The sequence below is a fragment of the Suncus etruscus genome, chromosome 7 (assembly GCF_024139225.1).
Source record: "Suncus etruscus isolate mSunEtr1 chromosome 7, mSunEtr1.pri.cur, whole genome shotgun sequence".
Taxonomy (NCBI): Eukaryota; Metazoa; Chordata; class Mammalia; order Eulipotyphla; family Soricidae; genus Suncus; species Suncus etruscus.
This window is the reverse complement of record NC_064854.1, coordinates 66,950,746-66,976,568: the sequence shown is the minus strand read 5'-3', so window position 1 is coordinate 66,976,568 and position 25,823 is coordinate 66,950,746. Positions and strand designations below refer to the sequence as shown.

The following is a 25,823-nucleotide window of genomic DNA, read 5'->3' as shown; positions in this document are numbered from 1 at the left end:
GTCAATTAATTATAAAACCACTTTACTTCTTGATTTTTTCCCAATTTTAGTTAAAAAAATTGGAAATCCATTGTTTAATTGATTTTCAATTAAGCTGTGAAGAAAGTCTTTACTTGTACTGTCGATGAGGTTCTTAGAAAAGAGATTGTACTCAGGAATAAAAAAATGGGGAAGCTTATTTGTGTTGAGGCACTGAAGAAAGTACTTCACAAAGTTCTCGAAGCAGAGTTCCAAGTTGCTGACTTGCCAGCACTGGTCTTCAGGAGCCTGTGCACACATGTGGAAGAAAGCTGTTTTCACCTGGTAAGAAAAGAACTGCTCCATTTTCTCATTGCCTTCATTTTCCCTTTTCAGTTGTTCTAAGAGATATTTCATTAATTTTAAACAATCTTTTCTGTTGAAGAAAAAAAGAAGAAAGTTATCTTTTCCTTTTTACAACTGCCTCTTCACACCAAGAACTTCAAGCAATTTGGAGGGAAATATATATGAAGGTATAATGAACAGTACAGACTATATATTGCATATTAGAATAAAAATCATAAATTGGAATATATAATTAGGTAAAACCAATAAAGACATACAACTAACATAAATGTATCTGTAGTTCTTCCAATCTGATTTAGGGTAGTGGGTAGCAGCAGTACAGGGAACTCATGAACCCAAGGAGGCAGAGTTGTCTGAGTTCTGCAATGCTGGGGACCCCAGGAACACCCCTGCAGTGTCCAGAAGCCTCTAGGGCTATATAGAGAACTTGGGGAGCATGTGGTGCCAGGGTCAAACCTCAGTCCTAGTGTGCATACAAATATATTCCTCCTCACCCCTGATCTTTGTCCCTAAAAAAGCCTAAAAAAGCATTGTGTGAGCCAGTAAGATAGCATGGAGGTAAGGCATTTGCCTTGCATGCAGAAGGATGGTGGTTCAAATTCCGGCATCCCATATGGTTCCCCTAGCCTGCCAGGAGCAATTTCTGAGTGTAGAGCCAGAAGTAACTGCTGAGCACTGCCAGGTGTAACCCCAAAAACAAAACAAACAAACAAAAAGCATTGTGTCCTATTGTGTACTTTAAATCACCAGCCCAGCTTTCTGAAAATTCAAACCAAAAGCAATTATTTGGGTTTAATAATATTTATTATGCTTTCCAAATATGCTTTGAAATCCCAAGATTATTTCATTCTTCTCTCTTCCCCATTCTTGGTTAAGATATTTTATTCAATAAAAATTAATTAAACTGATACATGGGGCCAGAGCAATAGTACAGAGGGTAAGGTGTTCACCTTGGATGCAGCTGACCCTAATTCAATTCCCAGCACTCCATATGGTCCCCTCAGGTCATCAGGAGTGACTCCAGAGTGCAGAGTCAAGAATAAACCCTGGGGGCCCGGAGAGATAGCACATCAGCATTTGCCTTGCAAGCAGCCAATCCAGGACCAAAGGTGGTTGGTTCGAATCCCGGTGTCCCATATGGTCCCCATGCCTGCCAGGAGCTGTTTATGAGCAGACAGCCAGGAGTAACCCCTGAGCACCGCCGGGTATAAACCAAAAAACAAAAACAAAAAACAAACAAACAAAAAAAAAGAATAAACCCTGGGCCGAAGAGATATCCTGGAGGTAAGGCATTTGCTTTGCAAGCAGAAGGTCAGTGGTTAGAATCCCCGCATTCCGTATGGTCCCCGAGCCTTCTGCCAGGAGCGATTTCTGAGCGTAGAGCCAAGAGTAACCCCTGAGTGCTGCTGGGTGTGACCCAAAATAAAAAAAAAAAAAAGAAAAGAAAAGAAAAGAAAAGAAGAAACCCTGAGCACAGCTAGGTGTGTCTCAAAAACAAACAGAAACTGATATTTACATTATTCAATAATTTAGTACCTAGAAAATCTGGTTTTAATTTTTCTAAAATTATTTTGCTTTATAGGACTTATGCTATTCATCCAGTTATTTATTAGCTGATATGATGTTGACATTTATACATCAAGGCAGTACAACAGTTAGGGTGCAGTCCTAGTGTGCACTCAAATCCAGCCTCCATTCCTGACTCACATGGCCCCTTAATATCTCCTGGTGTGGTCCAAAGGCTCCTAACACTGTAGGATGAGCCAGGTGATCATTGATACCACTGGGCCTAAAAAGGCATTGTGTGGGCCAGAGAGATAGCATGGAGGTAAGGCATTTGCCTTGCATACAGAAGGATGGTGGTTCGAATTCCGGCATCCCATACGGTCCCCTGAGCCTGCCAGGAGTGATTTCTGAGCGTAGAGCCAGAAGTAACCCCTGAGACTGCCGGGTGTGACCCAAAAACCAAAAACAACAATAACAACAAAAAAAGCATTGTGTCCTATTGTGTCCTATACTTTAAATCACTAGCCCAGCTTTCTGAAAATTCAAACCAAAAGCAATTATTTGGGTTTACTAGTATTTATTATGCTTTTCAAACTGTATCGTGAGTGAGTGAGTGAGAATGTGTGTATGTGTGGTGAGGTGCTGGGCATTAAACACAGGGCCTCACACATACACAGCAAGTTCTGTATCAGTGAACTACATCCCCAGAACTATTTTATGATTTTAGTAATTCTTTTTCTAGTGCAGGTAAAGGAACCCTAAGTCCCACATAAGTGATACAAGCATTCTACCAGAGAGCTATAATCTGCTTTTACTATTGCTTCAGAGCTGATTTATGAAGAATCTTTGGGGACAGGAGAAAGAATGGAGTAGTAGAAAGGATGTGCCTGCAGAAAGGAGTGGAGGGGAGGCAAGGGAAGCAAAATGGAAGGGAGGGAGGAAAGGGAAGATGAAAAGAGGGGAGGGGAAGTAGATTGGAGGAGAGGGAAGAGAGGGAGGGAAAGAGAGGGGAAGGGAGGAGAGGGAAGTGGAGTGGAGAGAAGGGGAAGAGAGGGAAGGAAGAAAGGGGAGGGCAGGAGAGTGGATGAGAGGAAAGGGAAGTGAGAGTCAAATGACTGTTTCAATATAAGCTCTTTATGGTGTATAAGAAAGAAGATAAATACTCAGGATATGTTAAAGTTTAGTAGGTGTCACAGGCCTTCAACATAGCTAAACCATCTCAAGTAAGTACCACGAATAGTGTTCAACACCTCTCACTCTATGCCTCTGTTCACATCCAAGTGATCGACATTCAGGACTATAGTCCCTGGTCTTGTCTTCCAATAACACTGTTCTTGGTCATTTGAATCTGGCTTCCCTGGTTTCATGTTCAACTTCAAGTGAACATTCTATGTCAATCTAGCCATATCCTGAACTGGGCTTACACTTAGCAAAGATCACCTTCAAATTTGAGTTCTCAGGTATTCAGTCAAGAAAGAATTAAACATTGCATAAACAATCCCATATTTAAAAAACATTGAAATTACCTGCAACACTTCACTCCATCACTTTCACAGCAGGTCTTAGTTTCTCCATGATTGTTCAAAATTATCTTCTCAATGTTAGAAAAGGATAGCCGCCATGTTTTATCTTAATTAAAAAAAAAAAAGGAACAAAAAGACTTTACCTGAAATATACATATATTAACAACATAAAATTTGTTTATTTGGAAGCAAAATCCAGAGGTGCTCAAAGCTTACTCCTGCTCAGGGGAACTCCTGACAAGGCTCAGGGAACCAATGTGCTGCTGAAAATGAAACCTAGGTTGGCCGCATGCAAGGCAAGTGCTATGTTATCTCTCCAGTCCCAAACACAAAAATTAAAAGTACTTTCTGGGCTGGAGAGATAGCATAGCAGTAGGGTGCTTGCCTTGCATGCAGCTGACCCAGGACAGGCCTGTGTTCAATCCCCGGCGTCCCATATGGTTCCCCAAGCCAGGAGCGATTTCTGAGCACATAGCCAGGAGTAACCCCTGAGTGTCACCGAGTGTGGCCCAAAAACCAAAAAAAGAATTACTTTCCTTCATTAAAAAACTGAAAAATAAAATCAAAGCCGGAGAGATAGCATGGAGGTAAGGCGTTTGCTTTTCATGCAGAAGGTCGATGGTTCAAATCCCGGCATCCCATATGGTCCCCTGTGCCTGCCAGAGGCGATTTCTGAGCATAGAGTCAGGAGGAAGGAAGGAAGGAAGGAAGGAAGGAAGGAAGGAAGGAAGGAAGGAAGGAAGGAAGGAGGGAGGGAGGGAGGGAGGGAGGGAGGGAGGGAGGGAGGGAGGGAGGAGGGAGGGAGGGAAGGAAGGAAGGAAGGAAGGAAGGAAGGAAGGAAGGAAGGAAGGAAGGAAGGAAGGACGGAAGGAAGGAAGGAAGGAAGGAAGGCAGGAAGGAAGGAAGGAAGGGAGAAAGAGAGAAAGAGAGAAAGAGAAAGAAAGAGAAAGAGAGAGAGAGAAAGAGAAGAAATAAAGAAAAAGAAAGAAAAAAGGAAGGAAGGAAGGAAGGAAGAGAAAGAAGGAGAGAAAGAGCGAAAGAAAGAAGAAAGAAAGAAAGAAAGAAAGAAAGAAAGAAAGAAAGAAAGAAAGAAGAAAGAAAGAGAGAGAGAGAGAGAGAGAGAGAGAGAAAGAAAGAAAGAAAGAAAGAAAGAAGAAAGAAAGAAAGAAAGAAAGAAAGAAAGAAAGAAAGAAAGAAAGAAAAGAAAGAAGAAAGAAAGAAAGAAAGAAAGAAGAAAGAGAGAGAAAGAAAGAAAGAAAGAAGAGAAAGAAAGAAAGAAAGAAAGAAAGAAAGAAAGAAAGAAAGAAAGAAAGAAAGAAAGAAAGAAAGAAAGAAAGAAAGAAAGAAAGAAAGAAAGAAAGAAAGAAAGAAAGAAAGAAAAAGAAAAAGAAAGAAAAAGAAGAGAAAAGAAATCACACCTGGCTTGAAGGACCATATGGGATGCCCGGGAGTCAAACCAAGGTCCAGCCTAGGCTAGCACTGGCAAGGCAACACAGACACTTTATCACTCCATACCACTGCTCCAGTCCCAGGGGGGGACCTAAACTTTTACAATCTTAACTGAAAGGGGCCTATTATACTGGCAGGCCTGGAGGCAAAGGATGGTGGTATAGGATGTACTTGGGGACAATTGGTGGAGGGAGGTTGACACTGGTGGTGAGAAGGGCCCTGACTCATTGTATAATTCAAATTCAACAATAAAGGATTCTGATGTTCACAATTGTTTCAATAAAATAAAGTTAAAAAATTAAAAATGAATATGTAAACACTATTGAGGAAGTGGGAGAAACTGCACTACCAGAGATCAAGACTAATAAATAAGGACTGGAGTGATACCACAGTGGTAGGGCGTTTGCCTCACATGCAACCAACTCAGAATGGATTCAGGTTTGATCCCTGGTATCCTATATGATCCCCTGAGTGCCATCAGATGAGACCCAGAAACAAAAACAACAGACTGATAAATATATATCACTAGTTAAATATAGTATTAATGCAAGAATAAAAATTATAATGGGATATAATAAAAGTATAAATAAAATAAAGTATAAATAAAAAGTGATAGCTATATGATATATGAACAATGAATACATGGTAACAGTAGGTCTATGCTAGGAATGTGGAATCCTATTGTGTAAATCTAATTATGACATCCATTTTACCAGTCTGGATAAGGCAAAACTATAGAGTAGGTATACAAATAAGTGGTTGTCCAAATACTATGAAAGGTATGATTGAATAAATTAAGTCCAAGTAATACTTTATGGTACTAAAACTATTATAAAAGAATAGATACAAGACAAAATGTTTTTGATAAAACTAGCATTTGTAGCACAAAATGTGAATCTTAATGTTTATAAACTTCTTTTTATGTATAGGGGCTTTACCCAGTAGTACTTTGGGACCTAGTATTCATTCCTAGCCATCCTCTCTACTGGGGGTAAGGTCACCCCTACAATAGGGAAATAGGTATGGGATATATGGGAAGTCTCTCTGCATTTCTGAGATTTTTTTGCAGACACTGCAAATCCCTCTGAAAGACTATCTTCAAATTGAAACTCTACGGTTTTCTTATTCTAGTTTTGTTTTGTTTTGAAGTCTGGGAATGAAACCCAAGAACCCACAACATGCAGCGTGTGTGATTTACTGCTGAGCCAGCTTAAAACTTTCTTTCAATTACAGTGAGATACCACTTCTCATTTTGGAGGTTGTCGGGAGAAATTCTAAAGCATTAAGTTTTGTTAAGAAGTCAAGGAGGGGGCCGGTAAGGTGGCACTAGAGGTAAGGTGTCTGCCTTGCAAGTGCTAGCCAAGGAAGGACCGCGGTTCGATCCCCGGGCGTCCCATATGGTCCCCTCAAGCCAGGGGTGATTTCTGAGCACTTAGCCAGGAGTAACCCCTGAGCATCAAATGGGTGTGGCCCAAAACAACAACAACAAAAAAAAAAGTCAAGGAGAGGGGCAGGAGAGATAGCTTGGAGGTAAGATGTTTGCCTTTCATGCAGAAGGCCATTGGTTTGAATCCCGGCATCCCATATGGGCCCCTGAGTCTGCCAGGAGCAATTTCTGAGTGTGGAGCCAGGAGTAACCCCTGAGCACTGCCGGGTGTGACCGAAACACCAAAAAAAAAAAAAAAATGAAGTAGTCAAGGAGAGGGGCCAGAGTGGTGGCACAAGCAGTAAGGTGTCTGCCTTGCCTGTGTTAGCCTAGGACAGACCGAGGTTTGATCCCACAGAGTCCCATATGGTCCCCCAAGCCAGGAGCGATTTCTGAGTACATAGCCAGGAGTAAACCCTGAGCGTCACTGGGTGTGGCTCCTCCCCCCCAGCAAAAAAAAAAAAAAAAAAAAAAAAAAAAAAAGAGGTCAGGGAGAGCTCTGCCTCACTGAGCATTGACCCTTTACAATTCCATTTGGGGACACCAATCTGACCAAACTTCAAGTACTCCAGTTTGGGGGCATATATCTCCAGGTGCGATATTTTGGAAGCAAGACTGTGCTATCACTCTGGCCCCCCTTTTATCTTTTGTTTTTTGGGTCATCAGCAGGGTTACTCCTGGCTCTATGCTCAGAAATTGCTTCTGGAAGGCTCGGGAGATCATATGGGATGCCGGGATTCGAACTACCATCCTTCTGCATGCCAGGCAAACATGCTATCTCTCCAGTCCCCTTTTCTCTATATTTTTTAATAACTTTCCTTTCCCTTATCTGGAAACAAATATATTATGATCAACTATGTCACCTATTATTTTTGTTTTGGTTCGGTTTTTGGGCCACACCTGGCAACTCTCAGGTTCTGTGTTCAGAAATCACTCCTGGAAGGTTCAGGGGGACCATATGGGATGCCAAGAATTGAGCCCAGGTTTATCCCAAATCAGCCGTGTGCAAGGCAAAAGCCCTACCACTACGCTATCACTCCAGCCCTATATCAACTATTGATGTATTTTCTTTAAATAAATTTAATAAAAGTAAGAAGTTAGGTTAAAATGGACAATTTCATGTATCACTGCAAAAATGCCAAAAAATAAAAATAAAAAACTCCCTGTGGAGGCAATCTGGAATGGTCTAGAAAAATTACATATGGATTTACTCCTTTTTTTTTTTTTTTTTTGGTTTTTGGCCTACACCCGGCAATGCTCAGGGGTTACTCCTGGCTGTCTGCTGAGAAACAGCTCCTGGCAGGCACGGGGGACAATATGGGACACCGGGATTCGAACCAACCATCTTTGGTCCTGGATCGACTGATTGCAAGGCAAATGCCACTGTGCTATCTCTCCAGGCCCTGGATTTACTCCTTGACTATATGTAAGCAGAGACTTTAGTACAGAATTAGGAGGGACAAGAGATATATACAGATTTAATAACAGAAGGACAGTGGTTCGAATCCCAGCATCCCATATGGTCCCCCAAGCCTGGCAGGAACAATTTCTGAGCATAGAGTCAGAAGTAACCTGAGCACTGCAGGGTGTGAGCCAAAAAACAAAAACAAAACAAAAACATATAAAAAGCATATAAATCTATTTACTTCGTGTGTGTGTGTGTGTGTGTGTGTGTGTGTGTGTTTTCTCTCTGGTTTTTGGGTCACACCCAGAGGGGCTCAAAAGTTACTCCTGGCTCTGCACTCAGAAGTCGCTCCTGGCAATATGGGATGCCAGGATTCAAATCGGGGTCCATCCTGTGTTGGCCAAGTGCAAAGCAAACACCCTACTGCTGTGCTATCGCTCAGGCCCTTACTTCTCTTTTTTGTTGTTTTTTTTTTTTTTTTTTTTTTTGGGGGGGTGGTGCTGGGCCACACCTGGCGGTGCCCAGGAGTTACTCCTGGCTATCTGATCAGAAATAGCTCCTGGCAGGCACGGGGGACCATATGGGACGCCAGGATTCGAACCAACCACCTTAGGTCCTGAATCAGCTGGGCGAGAGCAATGCTATAAAAGAGAAGGTTCTTGGCTTGAACACTGATTACCTGGGTTTGATTTTGAAACTTTGTATGGTCTTTTGGATTGTTTTTCGGGTTTCCACTTCATTGATTTCTGCTCTCAGCTTTGTTATTTCCTTCTGTCTCCCTATTTTTGGGTCCTTTTGTTGAGTACTTTCTAATTCTATGAGCTGCGTCATTAAGCTGTTCAGGTATGCCCCTTCTTCTTTCCTGATGTGTGCTTGCAAAGCTATAAATTTTCCTCTAAGTACTGCTTTTGCTGTGTCCCATAGGTTCTGATAGTTTGTGTCTTCATTGTCATTTGTTTCTAGGAAGGTTTTGATTTCCTCTTTGATTTCATCTCAGACCCACTGGTTATTCAGTATTAGGCTGTTTAACTTCCAGGTATTAAAGTTTTTCTTCTGTGTCCCTTTGTAGTTAACATATAATTTCAGGGCCTTGTGGTCAGTGAAGGTAGCTTGCAAAATTTCTATCCTCTTGATATTATAGAGGTATGTTTTGTGTGCTAGCATGTAGTCTATCCTGGAGAATGTCCCATGTACATTAGAGAAGAATGTGTATCCAGGCTTCTGGGGGTGGAGTGTCCTGTATATATCTACTAGGCCTCTTTCTTCCATTTCTCTTTTCAGGTCTAGTATATTCTTGTTGGGTTTCAGTCTGGTTGACCTGTCAAGTGCCAATTAGTGTCAAGTGTCAATTATTGTGTTGTTATTGATATTATTTTTCAAATTTGTCAACAATTTTATTAAATATTTTGCTGGCCCCTTATTCGGTGCATATATGTTTAGGAGAGTGACTTCTTCCTGCTGTACGTATCCCTTGATTAATACAAAATGTCCATCTTTGTCCCTTACAACTTTCCTAATATAAAGTTTGCATCTCTGATATTAGTATGGCCACTCCAGCTTTTTTATGGGTGTTGTTTGCTTGGATGATTTTCCTTCAGCCTTTTATTTTGAGTCTATGTTTGTTCTGACTATTCAGGTGCGTTTCTTGTAGGCAGCAGAAGGTTGGATTGAGGTTTTTAATCCATTTAGCCACTCTGTGTCTCTTAACTGGTGCATTTAGTCCATTGACATTGAGAGAAAGAATTGTCCTAGGAGTTAATGGCATCTTTATATCTAAGTTTGGTGTGTCTGTTGGTCAGTCTTGTCTTTTTTTTTTTTTTTTTTTTTTTGGTTTTTGGGCCACACCTGCGGTGCTCAGGGGTTACTCCTGGCTGTCTGCTCAGAAATAGCTCCTGGCAGGCACGGGGGACCATATGGGACACCGGGATTCGAACCAACCACCTTTAGTCCTGGATCGGCTGCTTGCAAGGCAAACACCACTGTGCTATCTCTCCGGGCCCGGTCAGTCTTGTTTTAAAGTAGGCTGTTCAGTTTTTCTTTTAAGAATGGTTTTGAGTCTGTAAAGTTTCTGAGCTGTTTTTTGTCTGTGAAACCATGTATTGTTCCTTCAAATCTGAAAGTGAGTTTTGCTGGATGCAGTATTCTAGGCGAAGCATTTATTTCATTTGTCACTATGTCCCACCACTGCCTTCTGGCCTTGAGTGTTTCCAGTGACAGGTCTGCAGTAAATCTCAAGGATGTTCCCTTGAATGTAATTTCTCTTTTCGATCTTGCTGCTTTCAGAATTCTGTCTCTATCTGTGGGGTTCGTCATTGTGACTAGGATGTGTCTTGGGGTGTTTTGCTGGGGTCTCTTTTAGTTGGTACTCTTTGGACATGCAGAATTTGATCACATGTATTCATTAGCTCTGCTAGTTTCTCTTTAATGATGTTCTTGACCGTTGATTCTTCCTGGAGATTTTCTTCCTGGGTCTCTGGGACTCCAATGATTCTTAAGTTGTTTCTGTTGAGCTTATCATAGACTTCTATTTTCATCTGTTCCCATTCTTTGAGTAATTTTTCCATTGTTTGATCATTTGCTTTAAGGCGTTTTTCCAATTTCTTCTGCTGTATGGAATTGTTATGCATCTCATCTTCCAGTGTACTACTTATATCCTCAGCTGGTGTTAACCCATGGGAAAGCTCAACCATGTTTTTCTTCAATTCATCTACTGAGTTTTTCAGACCTGTTATTTGACCTGAAATTTCAGTTTGGAGTTTTCTGATTTCTATCTTCATATTCTCTTGATTCTTATTAGTGTTCTCTTCTATACTTTCTTTGAATTCTTTGAACATCTTCTATATTGCTACTCTAAACTCCTTATCTGAGAGACTAACTAGTTGGTTGGTCATGTTCAAGTCATCAGAGTTGCCATCGTCATTCTCTATGTCTGGCACTGGCCTGCGTTGTTTCCCCTTTGTCACACTTGTATTGTGGGTTTTTCTATGTGTTGTGGTTGTATTCATTGGCTAAATGATGTGCACAGCCAGGAAGCGAAGCGGAGCAGCCATGCTCCTCTGGCTCCACCCTTTCTGGGCTTGTAAACTCACCTCCAGGGAAGGCTCCAGGGAAGGCGAGCCATCTGCAGATGAGCCACACAGGATGAAATCAGGCCGAAAATGGAGCACAGCACAGAAGACAGGCAGATAGGGGTTCTGGCATCTGAGTTTCAGCAGAGTTCCTCAATTCTGTCTCTCACTCTGAAGCAGGCAGGATCAATGGTAGGAATGCTGATGAAATCCAGTCTCAGGCAGCTGGAAACCGCATGGCCCAAGATGGCTTTTGCGCCCTTCTGACTCCCAGCAGAAACCAGCAGGAATCAGTGTATGTACATCCTGACCCATCTCTGAAGCAGGCAGGATCACCAGCAGGAACGCTCCAGAAATATTCTTGTAATTTTGTTTAGAGTTTATGAAAAGGAACTAGGATGTAATAGTGCTTGGTGAAATAGTGTTAAGAATTTCAAACTAAAAAAAAGAAAAGAATTTCAAACTACAAGTGTATCTGCAGAAAAGTTTTTTTGTTTTGTTTTTGTTTTTTTTTTTTTTTTGGGGGGTCACACCTGGCGGCACGCTGGGTTACTCCTAGCTCTGCGCTCAGAAATCACTCCTGGCAGGCACGGGGGACCATATGGGATGCCAGGATTTGAACCACCATCTGTCCTGGAGCAGCTGCACGCAAGACAAATGCCCTACCACTGTGCTATCACTCGGACCCCATGCAGAAAAGTTCTACTGTTTATGCTCAGAGAAGTATAGGTAAAATGTTGTGATATGTACAAGATATAGAAAAGGTTGACATTTTAATTTTGTACACTCTAAATTTGTTGCTTTGCGTTATATTAGAGTTCCCGCTAACTTTTCTCATTTTTTTGTTTCTTAACAAGGAAGGGAGAGATGTAACTCCTCCCCCAATTCCATATTCTAATCTCACCTGGATGGTCAGACCCACCCACAGCTGGAAGGGGTCTGCGGTTGGTTGGTAATTAAGGTGGGAGGGGAGAGAGATAGAGCAGACACAGGAGGGATCACGGAGGGCAGCTAGGAGAGGCTGCAAGAAAATCTCAGCTTAGAAGCCTTGTGGGGAAATGCACATGGTGGCCTGGGCCATGAAATAAAGCCAAATACCTCCTGAAACTTCAACTGATGGCTTGTGAAATCATTTCTCTGCTGTTACCCTGTAACCTGCAGACCTGCCAGCTGAAGGGACTACAGGCGGCGGGCTAAGCTGAGAGAGGCCTCACTCCCCAACACTAGAACTCTATATTTTATATTTAAACAATATATATATAGATATACATATATATAATTTTTGTTTGTTTTTGTTTTGGGGCCACAGTGCTCAGGGCACTGCTCAGGGGTTACTCCTGGCTCAGAAATAGCTCCTGGCAGGCACGGGGGACCATATGGGACGTCAGGATTCGAACCAACCACCTAGGTCCTAGATTGGCTGCTTGCAAGGCAAACACTGCTGTGCTATCTCTCTGGTCCCAATTTTTTTGTTGTTTTTTTTTGGCCACACCCAGTGACACTCGGGGGTTACTCCTGGCTATGTGCTCAGAAATCGCTCCTGGCTTGGGGGACCATATGGGACACTGGGGGATTGAACCACAGTCCGAGTGCAAGGTAAGACGCCTCACGGATTGCACCACCACTCTGGCCCCTTTATATATATATTTTTTAAAGGCAATAGAATAACAGATGCCGAGCACATGGAGAAACTCCAAGATTAGGAGGAAATCACCAGGAAAGAGAAGATAGAAAATAATCTGAAAAGAAATTAACCAGAGAACTATGGGATGAGTTCAAGAGGAACAATAGAATAATCATCAAAATCTCTGAAGAACAAACAGGAAGGCAAGTGTGAAGAAAGCACAGTCCAAAAAATTATGAATAAAAATTTCCTCAAGCTGGGCTGCTTTGAATGTAGCTGACCTGGGTTTAATCCTTGGCAACTTGGCATCCCATGTAGTCCCATTGAGCATCGACAGTAGTAATTCCTGAGTGCAGAGTCAGCAGTAATGTCTGAGCATCACCAGGTGTGCCCAATCCTCCTTCCCACCAAAATATAAGAATTTCTCAGCATTGAGGATTTCAAGCACCAAGACCCAAGAGGTCTGAAAGGTCCCAGGGAAAACACCCATCTAGGAAAATTCCCAAGACACACTACAGTCAAAATAGCAAAAGCCAAAAATAAAGGCAGCAACATAAAAAAATAAATAAATAAAACACCATATATAGCAGATCGATCAAATAAAACTCGGCAAACCAGGAGAGTATCAAGACATATGGTACTAAAAAAAATGAAAACCTCACCAAAAATACTCTATTCAACTAATTATAGTTCAAATTTGAATGAACTATTCAGAAGTTCAAGGACAGGCAATAATTTAGGGAATTCATAGGCTTAAAATCAGATATGCAAGAAATGTTCAGGGGGCCGGAGAAATAGCACGGAGGTAGGGTGTTTGCCTTGCATGCAGAAGGACGGTGGTTCGAATCCCAGCATTCCATGTGGTCCCCAGAGCCTGCCAGGAGCGATTTCTGAGCGTAGAGCCAGAAGTAACCTGAGCACTGCCGGGTGTGACCCAAAAACCAAAAAAAAAAAGAAAAAGAAAAAAGAAAAAGAAAAAAACTCAAATTAAGTAAGAACTCTTATTTCTAGGGCCAGGGAGATAGTTCAAAGCTGGGCAGCATACTTTGCATGTAGGAACCCAGGGGCTGATTTCATAGCATTGCATGGTCCCCTGAGTACTATTAGAGTAAAGCTTTGAATACTGCTGGATGTGGCAAAAACCAAACAAAGAGGACTTTCTCATTTTGATGATCTTGATAATATGCCTCATTGTTCAGTTACTGGGACACAGAGGCAGGGTTTTGACTGAAAACAGATGATGGGAGAAGGGGCGATGGGGCCAGAGCAATAGCACTGCAGGGAGGACATTTGCCTTGTAGGTTGCTAACCCAGTTTCGATTCCCAGCATTCCATATGGTCCCCTGAGCTTGCCTGGAGTAATTTCTGAACACAGAGTAAGGAATAACCCCTGAACACCACTAGATGTGCCTTCCCTACACCTCCCCCCAAAAAAAGAGACAGGAGATGGAGAAAATCAAGGAGAACAGTGAGCAAAGGTGAGATGAGCACTTCAATCTCCATTTTGTTGTTGTTGCTGCTGTTTTGTTTATAGTGGCTTTACCCCCCAAGCCATGCTCAGAGGTTACTCCTGGCTCTGCACTCAGGAATTACTCCTGGTGGTACTGGGCAGACCATATGGGATGCCAGGGATCAAACCCTGGTTGAACACGTGCAAGGCAAAAGCCCTACCTATTGTACTATCTCTCTGGTCCTTTCATCAGCCTCCACCTTCATCTTTATCTAAGGACATAAGCATTAAACCACTCAAAGATTTACCCACAACCACAGGAAAAACTAATGGGCTCTTTCTCATCTCTAAGTCAAATTATATCAAATGCTTTAAAGTTACTTGGGACATAGCCAGCAAGAGAGTAAAAGAGGGTTCTCCCAAAAATAGGGAGATTCTTGGATCTGATTCCAAGGTCCTATTTGGACTCCAGAACAGCATTGCATTTTATTTTTGTTTATATCAAGACAAACCCCCTCAAAAAAAAATCCAAATGAGACATGTCAGTTTGAGAAACTGATACTACTCTACCTTTTCAATTTCATCTCTCATAGTCTCCCTTCTTGCAGTCTACGAAGCCTGAAGGCTCCTGAATGTCTGAAACAAACACCTTTACATCTTTCACTGCCTCAGTAACACTATAAGTGCTTTTGTGTATGTGCTTTAACTTCTGTATTCACCATACCTTGATATCGATCTCCTTCCTTTGCACACTTGGCTACCAGGTAAAATGGTTTTCTTCTTAGATCTATTCTAACTTTTCGCCCCAGCCATTGACTAATTGTCAGGCCTTCCTGGGTGCTTTTAGGCCAGCTGCTTTTTAATTCCAATGCCAGGATTATATCCACGGATATTTCTTTAGGTTTTTTAATAAGCAGTGTTACAGCTGGACTGCCCATTTTCTCTTCATCCATAGTGACACCTGTAGGTTAAAAATAGGCAAGAAAGGTTGTATTAGTCTAATTTTATTTGAAATACAAAGAAATAATATAATTATTCTTGGAGAGCCATAGCATGCAATGGTAAAAATCAATTCTTTTTTTTTTTTTTGTGCTTTTTGGGTCACACCCGGCAGTGCTCAGGGGTTATTCCTGGCTCCAGCTCAGAAATTGCTCCTGGCAGGCACGGGGGGACCATATGGGGCGCCGGGATTCGAACCGATGACCTCCTGCATGAAAGGCAAACGCCTTACCTCCATGCTATCTCTCCGGCCCCCGTAAAAATCAATTCTAAGCAAACACTGATCCCACAAGGCAAAGCATTGACTCATTTAAACAATGTTTATTGATCCCTAACATGGATAGAAGCAGGGTTTGGGAGTATATAACTAATTTTTTGTTTAAATTTGTGGATGGCAATTTGGAAGGAAACCTGGAAAGAATGCCAGAATAGGGGGCCGGGCGGTGGCGCTAAAGGTAAGGTGCCTGCCTTGCCTGCGCTAGCCTTGGACGGACCGCGGTTCGATCCCCCGGCGTCCCATATGGCCCCCCAAGCCAGGAGTGACTTCTGAGCGCAATAGCCAGGAGTAACCCCTGAGCGTCAATGGGTTGTGGCCCAAAAAAACAAAACAAAAACAAAAAACAAAAAGAATGTCAGAATATCAGTGAGGAAAGAGGCAATTCTGGAGATCACAGAATAGCCCAGCACAGTCAGCAGGCACCCATGATAGCACAGATGCATCTTGACTGAGAATCAAAACTCGGGAGCACCCAGGTTTGACCCCTGGCACCAACATGGTATCCCAAGCACAGGTCAGGTATAGCCCAAAACTAAACCAAACAAACAAAAAAAATTCTCAGAGCAGCACATATTTGCTACAGCATTATTTACAAGCCAGGTATGTTAACACCCTTTAAATATTCAACGATAGATGGTGGCTGAAGGAAATTATGGTTACATGTGAAATACATGTGTACACATTTACATGAACATAAAAAATGAAAATATCGGGGTCCGGGCGGGGTGGCGCTAGAGGTAAGGTGCCTGCCTTGCCTGCGCTAGCCTAGGACGGACCGCGGGTTCGATCCCCGGCGTCCCATATGGTCCCCCAAGCCAGGAGCGACTTCTGAGCGCATAGCCAGGAGTAACATCTGAGCGTCACCGGGTGTGGCCCAAAAACCAAAAAAAAAAAAAAAATGAAATATTAAAAAAATTGGGACAGGAGATAGCATGGAGGTAGGAGTTTGCCTTGCATGCAGAGGTCAGTGGTTCAGATCCCGGCATCCCATATGGTCCCCCAAGCCTGCCAGGAAACCTTTTTTGAGAATAGAGCCAGGAGTAACCCCTGAGCACTGCTGGGTGTGACCCAAAAATAAAAAAACTAAAAAGAATTGGGGCTGCCTTGCATGCAGAATGATGGTGATTCGAATCCCGGCATCCCAGATGGTCCCCCCAAGCCTGCCAGGAGCGATTTCTGAGTGTAGAGCCAGGGTAACACCTGAGCGCTGCTGGGTGTGACCCAAAAACAAAAACCCAAAAATAATGAAGTATTACTTGCCCTATTGAAAGAGAGAGCCTACATTTGTGGCAAGAAAGAACATGAGAAGTATACTGTAAGCAAAATATACCATGCTTTAAAAAGACAATACTGGCCTGGAAAAATAATGCAGGGTTTAAGGCAGGAGTTCTCAAACTATGGCCCACAAGCCACATGTAGCCCACCAAGGACATTTATCCGTATGATCCCTGGCACCATATCATAGACCTGAATATTGCTTGATGTAGAATCACAGGGAGGGGGGCCTGGGGCCTTTAAGCCCTGCTTGACATGCCCAAATACAGGTGATTCTAAATTTATTATCATCTGAATTACACAGGACCCGTGCGATAGTTTTTATAATTTAATTTTTAGTACAGAATTCAATAAATTGTGTGAAATATCCAGTGCCTCATTATAAGTTATAAATTTGTGTTCAATAGTTTTGCCCAACTGTAGGTTAAGCACACTGAAGTGTTTAAGTGTTTAAGCACACTTAAATAGGATGGACTAGGGGCCGGAGCAATAGCACAGCAGTAAGATGTTTGCCTTGCACTGGGCAATACAGGACGGACCCTGGTTCAAATTCCAGCATCCCATATGGTCCCTCGAGCCTGCCAGGAGTAACTTATGAGCCCAGAGCCAGGAGTAACCTGAGTGCTGCTGGGTGTAACCCAAAACTCAAAATTAAAAATAAAAAAAAATATTTCGTTATATACTTAGTTTTTAAAAGAAGCAATTTAATAGTCCAGAGACCAAATGGTGCCAAGATTTTAGAGAGATACCAAACAAATAAAGTAGACTAAAACTGGGGCTAGAGCAGTGCTCAAATGGTAAGGCCTTGCCCCTCTCTAACTTAGAACCAGACCGCAGTTTCTATCCCCCTGCGTCCCATATGGTCCCTCAAGCAGGAGCAATTTCTGAATGCATAGTAAGGAGCAATCCCTGAGCGTCACCAGTTGTGATCCAAAAAGGAAAAAAAAAAGACTAAAACTAAGTGCAAAGGATATTTATAGGAGGTGAAGTCACTGGTCTTTCTTGTTTTCCTGGGCCACACCCCAGCAGTGCTGAGGGCTTTATACCTAGCTCTGTGCTCAGAAATTACTCCTGGTGGGTACTTGGAAGATAATATGGAGTGCCTGGGATTGAGCACAGACCAGCTACGGACAAAGCAAGCACTCTATCTGCTATGCTCACTAAAGCCTAGTGTGTGAACACCACAACTGAAGTCTATGACCCCAGAAGGCACAACACAACTAAAACAATGTTTTAACATTATGGCAAGGTGAGCCACCCCAGGTGCTCCACACTGTGAAGTCTAATGGCTGAGGATGTCAACTGCTGGAACAGATGGGTGGCCCAGAAGGAGTTTTTTGTTCTTTGCTTTTTGGGTCTCACCTGGCGGCACTCAGGGGTTACTCCTGGCTCTAAGCTCAGAAATTGCTCCTAGCAGGCTCAGGGAACCATATGGGATGCTGGAAATCGAACCCAGGCCCATCCTGGGTCGGCGGCGTGCAAGGCAAATGCTTTACCACTATTGCTCTGACCCCCAAAAGGAGGTTTATTTGGGGGGGTGTTGTTTTTTTTTGTTTGTTTTTGGGCCACACCTGGTGATGTTCAGGGGTTACTACTGGCTATGTGCTCAGGAATTGCTCCAGGCTTGGGGGACCATCTGGAAAGCCTCTGTCCATCCTAGGTTAGCATGTGCAAGGCTACCACTTGCACCAAGGCTACTATGCCCTACCACTTGCACCACTGCTCCGCACACACCCCCAAGAAGGAGTTTTGAGTTATTGCATCTGCACAATCACACAGAAAGGAGGAGGGTTAGGGAAATGGCACAAATGGAACAAAAGCTTTGTATCTGGGTTGCAAGGTTGGATCCCCAGAACTGCATGCTCCTCCAATCACAAGAAACCCCTGAGGCAATGCCCTCTGAAACCAAAACAAAACAAAGGAACAAAAACTAAAACTTGCAGACAGATGGTGCTACACTTACTCTCTCAACACTGGACATACTCAGATAAAAGAAAATTCTCAAGGTGTACCAGAGAACATACAAAACTCATGGTCGAATTAAATTATACAAGAGCTCTTTCTTACTGAAAAAGAGCAGCCCAAAGTCCAGAAAACAAAGGGCTAATTCACATACATTGCAAGTGGGGAGGACCAGTGTTGATCACTGCCACAACGTGGTCCCCAAGAACACCACTACAAGCAGTGCTGAGTTTTGCTCAGCATTTGGTGTGGCCCAAAAAAGAAAAAAAAAAACAAGCGGATTGCAACTAAAAAAAAAAAAAAAAAAAAAAAAGGAGGTTAACACAGAAGAAAAATCTTTAGTTAACAGAGAAGAAATGAGGGCCGGAGAGTGATAGCACGGTGGTAGTGCGTTTGCCTTGCATGCAGAAGACCGTGATTCAAATCCCGGCATCCCATGTGGTCCCCTGAGCCTGCCAGGAGCGATTTCTGAGTATAGAGTAACCCCTGAGCACTGCCAGGTGTGACCCAAAATCAAAACCAAACACACAACCAAAAAAACACAGAAAAAAAAACCAAATATGGCCAAGAAATAATTTCATCATAAAACAAATGCAGGGCCCGTAGAGATAGCACAGCGGCGTTTGCCTTGCAAGCAGCCGATATCTACGACCAAAGGTGGTTGGTTCGAATCCCGGTGTCCCCTATGGTCCCCCCATGCCTGCCAGGAGCTATTTCTGAGCAGACAACAAGGAGTAACCCCTGAGCACCGCCGGTGTGGGTGTGGCCCAAAAACTAAACTAAACTAAACTAAATAAAAAAATAAAACAAACGCAAATAAAATTTTTTACATCAACCACATAATGATGGATGGGAATCAGAACTCTGACGGAAGTGTGGGTTGGAACAGTGTGTGCCTGCAATCTTGTCATGAACAGTATTGTAAATCAGTTTCTCAAATAAAATAAATAAATGTAAGATCCCACACCACAAAAAAAAAAAATCAGCTAAGGAGTCTACATTGATAATTAGTAGGTTTAGGTACAATTTTAAGACCCCAAAGTAAAAAGTCTTACCAGGAATCTTTGCAATTTCTTCCTGAACCATTTCCCGAAATTTGGATAGCATTTTAGAAGCTGATAAATAGCCATCTTCTAAAAAGGCATTCAAGGGATTTCCTCTGGGGTTTCTCTTGAACTTCACAAAGTGGAAAGCAGCACAGTTTTCATATACTTCAAGTTCAGTTCTGGGAACCTCCAGTTTAAACATAACATCAAATTCATTAGGAACAGAAACCTGGGCGGGGAGACAAACACAAAAACAAAGCAATGAAATGCTTGCATGTGAATCTTCCAAGTAACTGAAATTTTTACTTAAAATTTCTACTTAAAAAAAAAATCAGGGGCCGGAGAGATAGCATGGAGGTAGGGTGTTGCCTTGCATGCAGAGGGGCGGTGGTTCGAATCCCGGCATCCCATATGGTCCCTCGAGCCTGCGAGTGTAGAGCCAGGAGAAATCCCTGAGCACTGCAAGGTGTGACCCAAAACCAAAACAAAACAAAACAAAAAAAATCAAACAAACAAACAAAAATTTTAGAAATCGGAGTGATATGGGGTTTGCCTTGCATGTGGGTCACTGAATTCAATTCCTTGCACCCTATATGGTCCCCCCAACCCTGCCGGGAATGAACCCTGAGCACAGGGAAAGGAATAGGCCCTAAGTACTGCTGATTGGGGCCAAAAAATTCAATAGGAAGAAAACATTAAAACTCTTTATTTTTTAAAAGATTTGTTTGGGAAAAAAAAAATTTTGTTTGGGGGCTTCACCTGATGGTGCTCAAAGCTTATTCCTGACTCTGTACTTGAGGATCACTTTTGATGGATTCAGGGGACCATATAAAATTCCAAGGGTCAAACCTAAATTGATCACATGCAAAGTAAGTGCCTGCCCACTGTACTCTCTCTCCAGCCAAAAAGATTTTTTTTTTTTTGTTTTCGGTTCTTGGGTCAAACTCTGCAGTGTTCAGAGGTTACTCCTGGTTCAATGCTCAGAAATCGCTCCTGGCAGGCTCAGGGGACCATATAGGATGCCAGGATTCGAACCACCGTTCTTCTGCATGCGAAGCAAACACCTTACCTTCATGCTATCTCTCTGGCCCCCAACCAAAAAATTTTAAATTACTTATAATCTCTGGAAGTGTAACTAGTGTGCCTATCAGGGTTTACTTTGTAGGTTTTATATATATACACATGTATATACATATACATATATATATATATATATACATATACATATATATATATATATATATATATGTTCCTTATTCCCACCAGGAACGATCCTTGAGCAAAGAGCTACAAGTAAATTCTAAACAACACTGGTGTGACCCCAAAACAAAATAAAACATATAAAAGTCTAAAAAATCATTTTCTTGTTTTTTTTTGGGGGGGTTGGTTTGAGCCACATCCAGTTGTGCTTAGGGCTAACTCCTGGCTTTGCTCTAGGGGATTGTTCCTGGTGGACTTAGAGCACCATATGTGCATACAAGACAAGAATCCTACCCAATGTAACAGTGTTCGGTCTCCTAATAATTTTTATTTAATAAATAGGTGAGGTTTATTTTTAATAAATTTAAATTTTTGAGGATCCCAGAGCCTGCCAGGAGTGATTTCTGAGCGTAGAGCCAGGAGTAACCCCTGAACGCTGCCTTTTGTAACCCAAAAACCTAAATAAACAAACAAATAAATAAATAAAGGGGCCTGAGAGATAGCACAGCGGTAGTGCATTTGCCTTAGATGCAGAAGAATGGTGGTTCAAATCCAGGCATCCCATATCGTCCCCCAAGCCTGCTAGGAGCGATTTCTGAATGTAGAGCCAGGAGTAAACCCTGAGCACTGCTGGATGTGACCCAAATAAATAAATAAATTTAAGATTTTGTTAAATCTTAAGTTTCAATTTTATTAAATAAAAAGTTTTAATGAAAGCAGATTATGAGAATTCTGAATGTAGCATCCTAAAAAAAATTAGAAGTTTTGAAAGAAATGACATTTTTTTGAGGAGGGGCTACTAGGGAACATATGGGAGGCCAGGGGATCAAACCGCAGTCTGTCCTAGGCTAGCGCTGGTAAGGCACACACCTTACCTCTAGCGCCACCACGCCAGCCCCGAGAAATGACACTTCTTTTGACCATTTTGATTGAGGTACCTGAATTTGCAATACTTTTTTTTGGTTTTTGGGTCATAACCGACAGCGCTCAGGGGTTACTCCTGCCTCTATGCTCAGAAATTGCTCCTGGCAGGCATGGGGGACCATATGGGATGTCGGGATTTGAACCACCGTCCCTCTGCATGCAAGGCAAATGCCTTACCTCCATGCTATCTCTCCGGCCCCAAATTCGCAATACTTTTAATCATATTTTTTATGCATATATCATTTCCATACCCACTTTCCCTCCACTAGGGCCCAGCCATGAAATCCCTTCCCCTCCTATTTAAGCTCAATTTTTTTTGTTTGTTTTTGTTTTTGGGCCACACCCAGCGGCGCTCAGGAGTTACTCCTGGCTGTCTGCTCAGAAATAACTCCTGGCAGGCACGGGGGACCATATGGGACACCGGGATTCGAACCAACCACCTTTGGTTCTGGATCGGCTGCTTACAAGGCAAACGCTGCTGTGCTATCTCTCTGGGCCCTAAGCTCAATTTTGTAGACAAAATCTCCAAGCCTGATGACTTTGGCCATTTGTTGTTCCAATACTATAACATTTCCTTATATCTCACAATATAAAAGACATTTTTATTTATTTTTTTTCCAGATACACCCGTTTGATGCTCAGGGGTTACTCCTGGCTAAGCACTCAGAAATTGTCCCTGGCTTGGGGGGACCATATGGGACGCTGGAAGATTGAACCACGGTCCGTCCTTGGCTAGCACTTGCAAGGCAGACACCTTACCTCTAGCGCCACCTCACCAGCCCTGAAAGACATTTTTAAAAATGTACTGTAGGACTAAAGAGATGGCATAATAAAATGCTTGTTTTGAACACAGCTGACCCAGATTCAATTCCCAGCAGCCCATATGGCCCCCTGAGCCCTACCAGAAGTAATCCTTAAGTGCAGAGCCAGGAGTAAGCCCTAAGCATAGCCCGGTGTGGCTCCAAAACCAATATATACATATTAGAGGTTCATGCAGCTTAATAAAATTTTAATTGAATCAACAGTTTTAGCCATGTCCAACACCCATCCCTTCATCAGTGCACATTTCTCAGCACCAATGTCTCCAGTTTCCTTCCTACCCTCCCCATGCCTGTCTGTATGGTGTAGTATAAAATAATAAAGAGGCCCTTTGGATGGAGCTGGATGGTGATGGCATGAAGGCTGATGGAGGGGCCTTTCTCTGCTGTCCCAACACCACGTGTCTCCAACCCCCACCAGCTGGTGGGTCTACCAGTTCAGGGTAGTGTCAAGGAGAAAATCCACTCACAGGTAGGCTTCTTCAGGAGATAACATCTTTTTTTGCCCCAGCCAACATGTGTGGCCTATCATAACCATTTATGCTGGATCCTTATTCAGCCCTACGTCTTAACTTGTCTTTCAGCCATCTCTCCTCCTGCTACCTTCTCCATCATCCATCCATGCAAATCCCCCTTGCTCCTGAGGCCAAACCTTTTTGTTACCTACCAAAGACCCCACCCAGAAATGGGCAGGTCTTTCCTGTAGGTAAGGTTACACAGGAAGAATGGGGGGATGGGGCTACAGTATGGCAGATGTTTTTCTTCTCTATCTCTCTGTCTTGTTGTTTTTCTTCCTTTTAGACATACTGTGGTTTGCAATATTATTACTTATTGGGTAATATACATAACACTTTACCTCCTTTCAGCACTCAGTTCTCATCCAAAATGATTATTTCTAGTACCACTTTATTTAAAAAATTTTGTTTGTTTTTTTTTGGGTCACACACGTTTGATGCTCAGGGGTTACTCCTAGCTAAGTGCTCAGAAATTGCCCCTGGCTTGCGGGGACCATATGGGATGCCGGGGGATCCAACCGCAGTCCTTCCTTGGCTAGCGCTTGCAAGGCAGACACCTTACCTCTAGCGCCACCTCACCGGCCCCTATTTTAAATTTTTGTATTTAATTAAAGACATGTGGTTTAAAGACATCGATAGTTGAGTTTTAGGCATATAATATTTCAACAGCAATTCCACCACCAGTGTCAATTTCCATCACCAGTGTTCCCAACTCCCACCACAAGCTCATCCCACTCTCTGATGACCTGATTGCCACCCTAGCAGATTCGGTGGTTGCTGCTTAGATCTCAAGTTTTGAGTGTTGTTGAATCTGTGCTTTGTATGTATAGCTATATCACTCTGCCACATCACCAATATAACTAAAGTCTCGACTATTCCCCATTACTTCTCTTTCTCACTTTGTTCCTTCCCACCTTGATTTCTTTTCTTCTCTTTGCTTTTCCTCCAGGGCCACTGTGGTAAAGGGTAATCTAGGCATCCCCCTTTACTATTATATTTCCTCATCTAGCCATTCTATATACCACAGGTAAGTGAAATCATCCTGTTTGTCTTTCTTCTTCTGACCTACTTCACTCTACATGGTATCTTCCAGTTCCCACCATGTTGCAGAAAATTGCATGATTTCATCGTTCCTTGCAGCTGCTCAATAGCTGCTCTTCTCTTTCTCCTCCTCCTCCTCCTCCTCTTCCTTCTCCCCCTCCTCTTCCTCCTTTTCCTTTGCCGCCTCCTCCTATTCCTATTCACTGTGTATGTGTACTGTATCTTGATTGTATCTTGATATCCGTCTGTCATTGGACATCCAAACTGATTCCATGTCTTAGCTATTGTCTTAATCATGCACTATTTTTTTTAAAAAGGTTATAATAGACCAGGGCTGGAGTAATAGTACAGCAGGTAAGTTGCTTGCCTTGCACATGACCAACCCAGCTTCAATATATGTTCTCCCAAGCCAACAGGAGTGACTCCTAACTGCAAAGTTAGGAATAACCAGGAGTAACCACTGATCATCACTAAGTGTGTGTCCCCCAAAAAAGGTAATAACAGATAAATATATGGGGGCTGTTGGACTATTAAATCAGGCCTCAAGTTCTAAAGCCAGGACACTGGAGAGACACTGGAGAGGCCTGGAAGCAAAAGTCGATGTAGAAAATAATCCACACGCTAGAGAGGGTGAAACGTGTTCAGGAGTTCCAACATATAAGCTTTTCGCTCCTAAGAAGCAGGAAGCTCAGTGGGGAATCAGGAAACACCAGAGAGCATTTCCCTAAGAACCGGGGTATTTATTAGGAAGAATCAAACCATACCCGGAGATGGAGATTAAGTGGTCTCAACACCAATGCAAGGTCCTATACTCCTGGCGAGTTGGGAACAAATGAGGGGCCAGGTCTGCTCCTGCAAGGCAGGCACCTTACCTGCTGCTTGTACTGTCTCTCCAGACCACTGGGTCTGTTAATTTGGGGGAACTGTCAGCCCTCCACTCCTATCAACTCCGACTCTCACCAGACCACCGTGCACGGCAACTTCACGCAAACTGCACACGCGGGAAAGTGGAGGGAATCCTCACCGAGGGCCAGTAGCAGCTGTGTGCGGCTGCACCTGAAGGTCCCTCGGGTCCTCTGTGCAGGGGGGTGGGGGGTGGCGGGGGGCGCTTCGCGAAAGGAACCAGTCCTGGGTCACGGGCCACCAGGGAGTCCCTGCGAGAGGAATAGGGGTCCTCTGTCCCTGGGGAGAGGGGGTCGGCGGCAGGAGGCGGGTCCCCACCAGACTCACCTTCACGCGCTCGTAGTAGCTGCCGGCGTTGAGCAACGTGACCCCCTTGAAGGGCGACTCACGGCCCCGCAGGCCCCGCAACACGCTGTCCACGACGCCGTTCACCGCGGCCGCCGCGGCCGACACCTCCTGGGACCTCAGGCGCAGCACCTCCAGCACGTCGCGCGCCTTCCAGCCGTGTGCGCCCGGCGCTGCGTCGGGCCCGGGGGTGCCCGTGGGCCCCGTGGGGGGTCTCGGCTCTCGCACCGAGCGACGAGATCGCGCCCTGGGTTCGGGCGGCGGCGGCGGCGGGGAGTCGGGCATCGTCTCCGGCCCCTCTCCGGACGCGTCTTCGTCCCGGGCGCGCGCGGAAGCCTTTCGGGGCCGGGCTGCCCGCGCGCTTCTCTCCGGCACGTCCTCGGGGCCCGGGCCGCGGCCCTTCCTCCGGGATCCCGATGCCCCTGCGGGGGCTCCATTCCGGAAAGCCTCGGGGGCGGCCCGACACTTGCCGGGCGCCTTGGGGGCGCGCGCCGCAGCTTGCCCCGAAACCTTCGGGGCTCCTGCTCGGGCCCCCGGAGCCTTCGACGGGGCCTTTCCACGCCGAGAACCCGACTTGGACGTCGCGGCCTCCTGGAAAGCGGGCTCGTCCTCGGACAAAGGCATGTCGAGGAAGGAAAACGGAGCGACTGCGATTCCAAATGAAACTTGGAAGGAGAAATGAAAGTTAGAAATGTGGCGGGAACCGGGGACGGCAGCCGCGGGAAACCGCGCCCCACGCTGCA

General features: G+C 43.9%; 1 protein-coding gene across 1 annotated transcript; it reads right to left on the bottom strand.

The window, feature by feature from the left end:
- Positions 1–9: 9 nt before the first annotated feature.
- Positions 10–25,704, bottom strand: CGAS (cyclic GMP-AMP synthase). Its single transcript, XM_049777637.1, has 5 exons — positions 25,063–25,704; positions 19,344–19,563; positions 14,500–14,736; positions 3,357–3,459; positions 10–394 (listed from the first exon to the last, which is right to left on the bottom strand). Exons 1-5 carry the CDS (start codon positions 25,702–25,704, stop codon positions 10–12), a joined length of 1,587 nt encoding a protein of 528 aa, XP_049633594.1.
- Between the last annotated feature and the right edge of the window lie 119 nt (positions 25,705–25,823).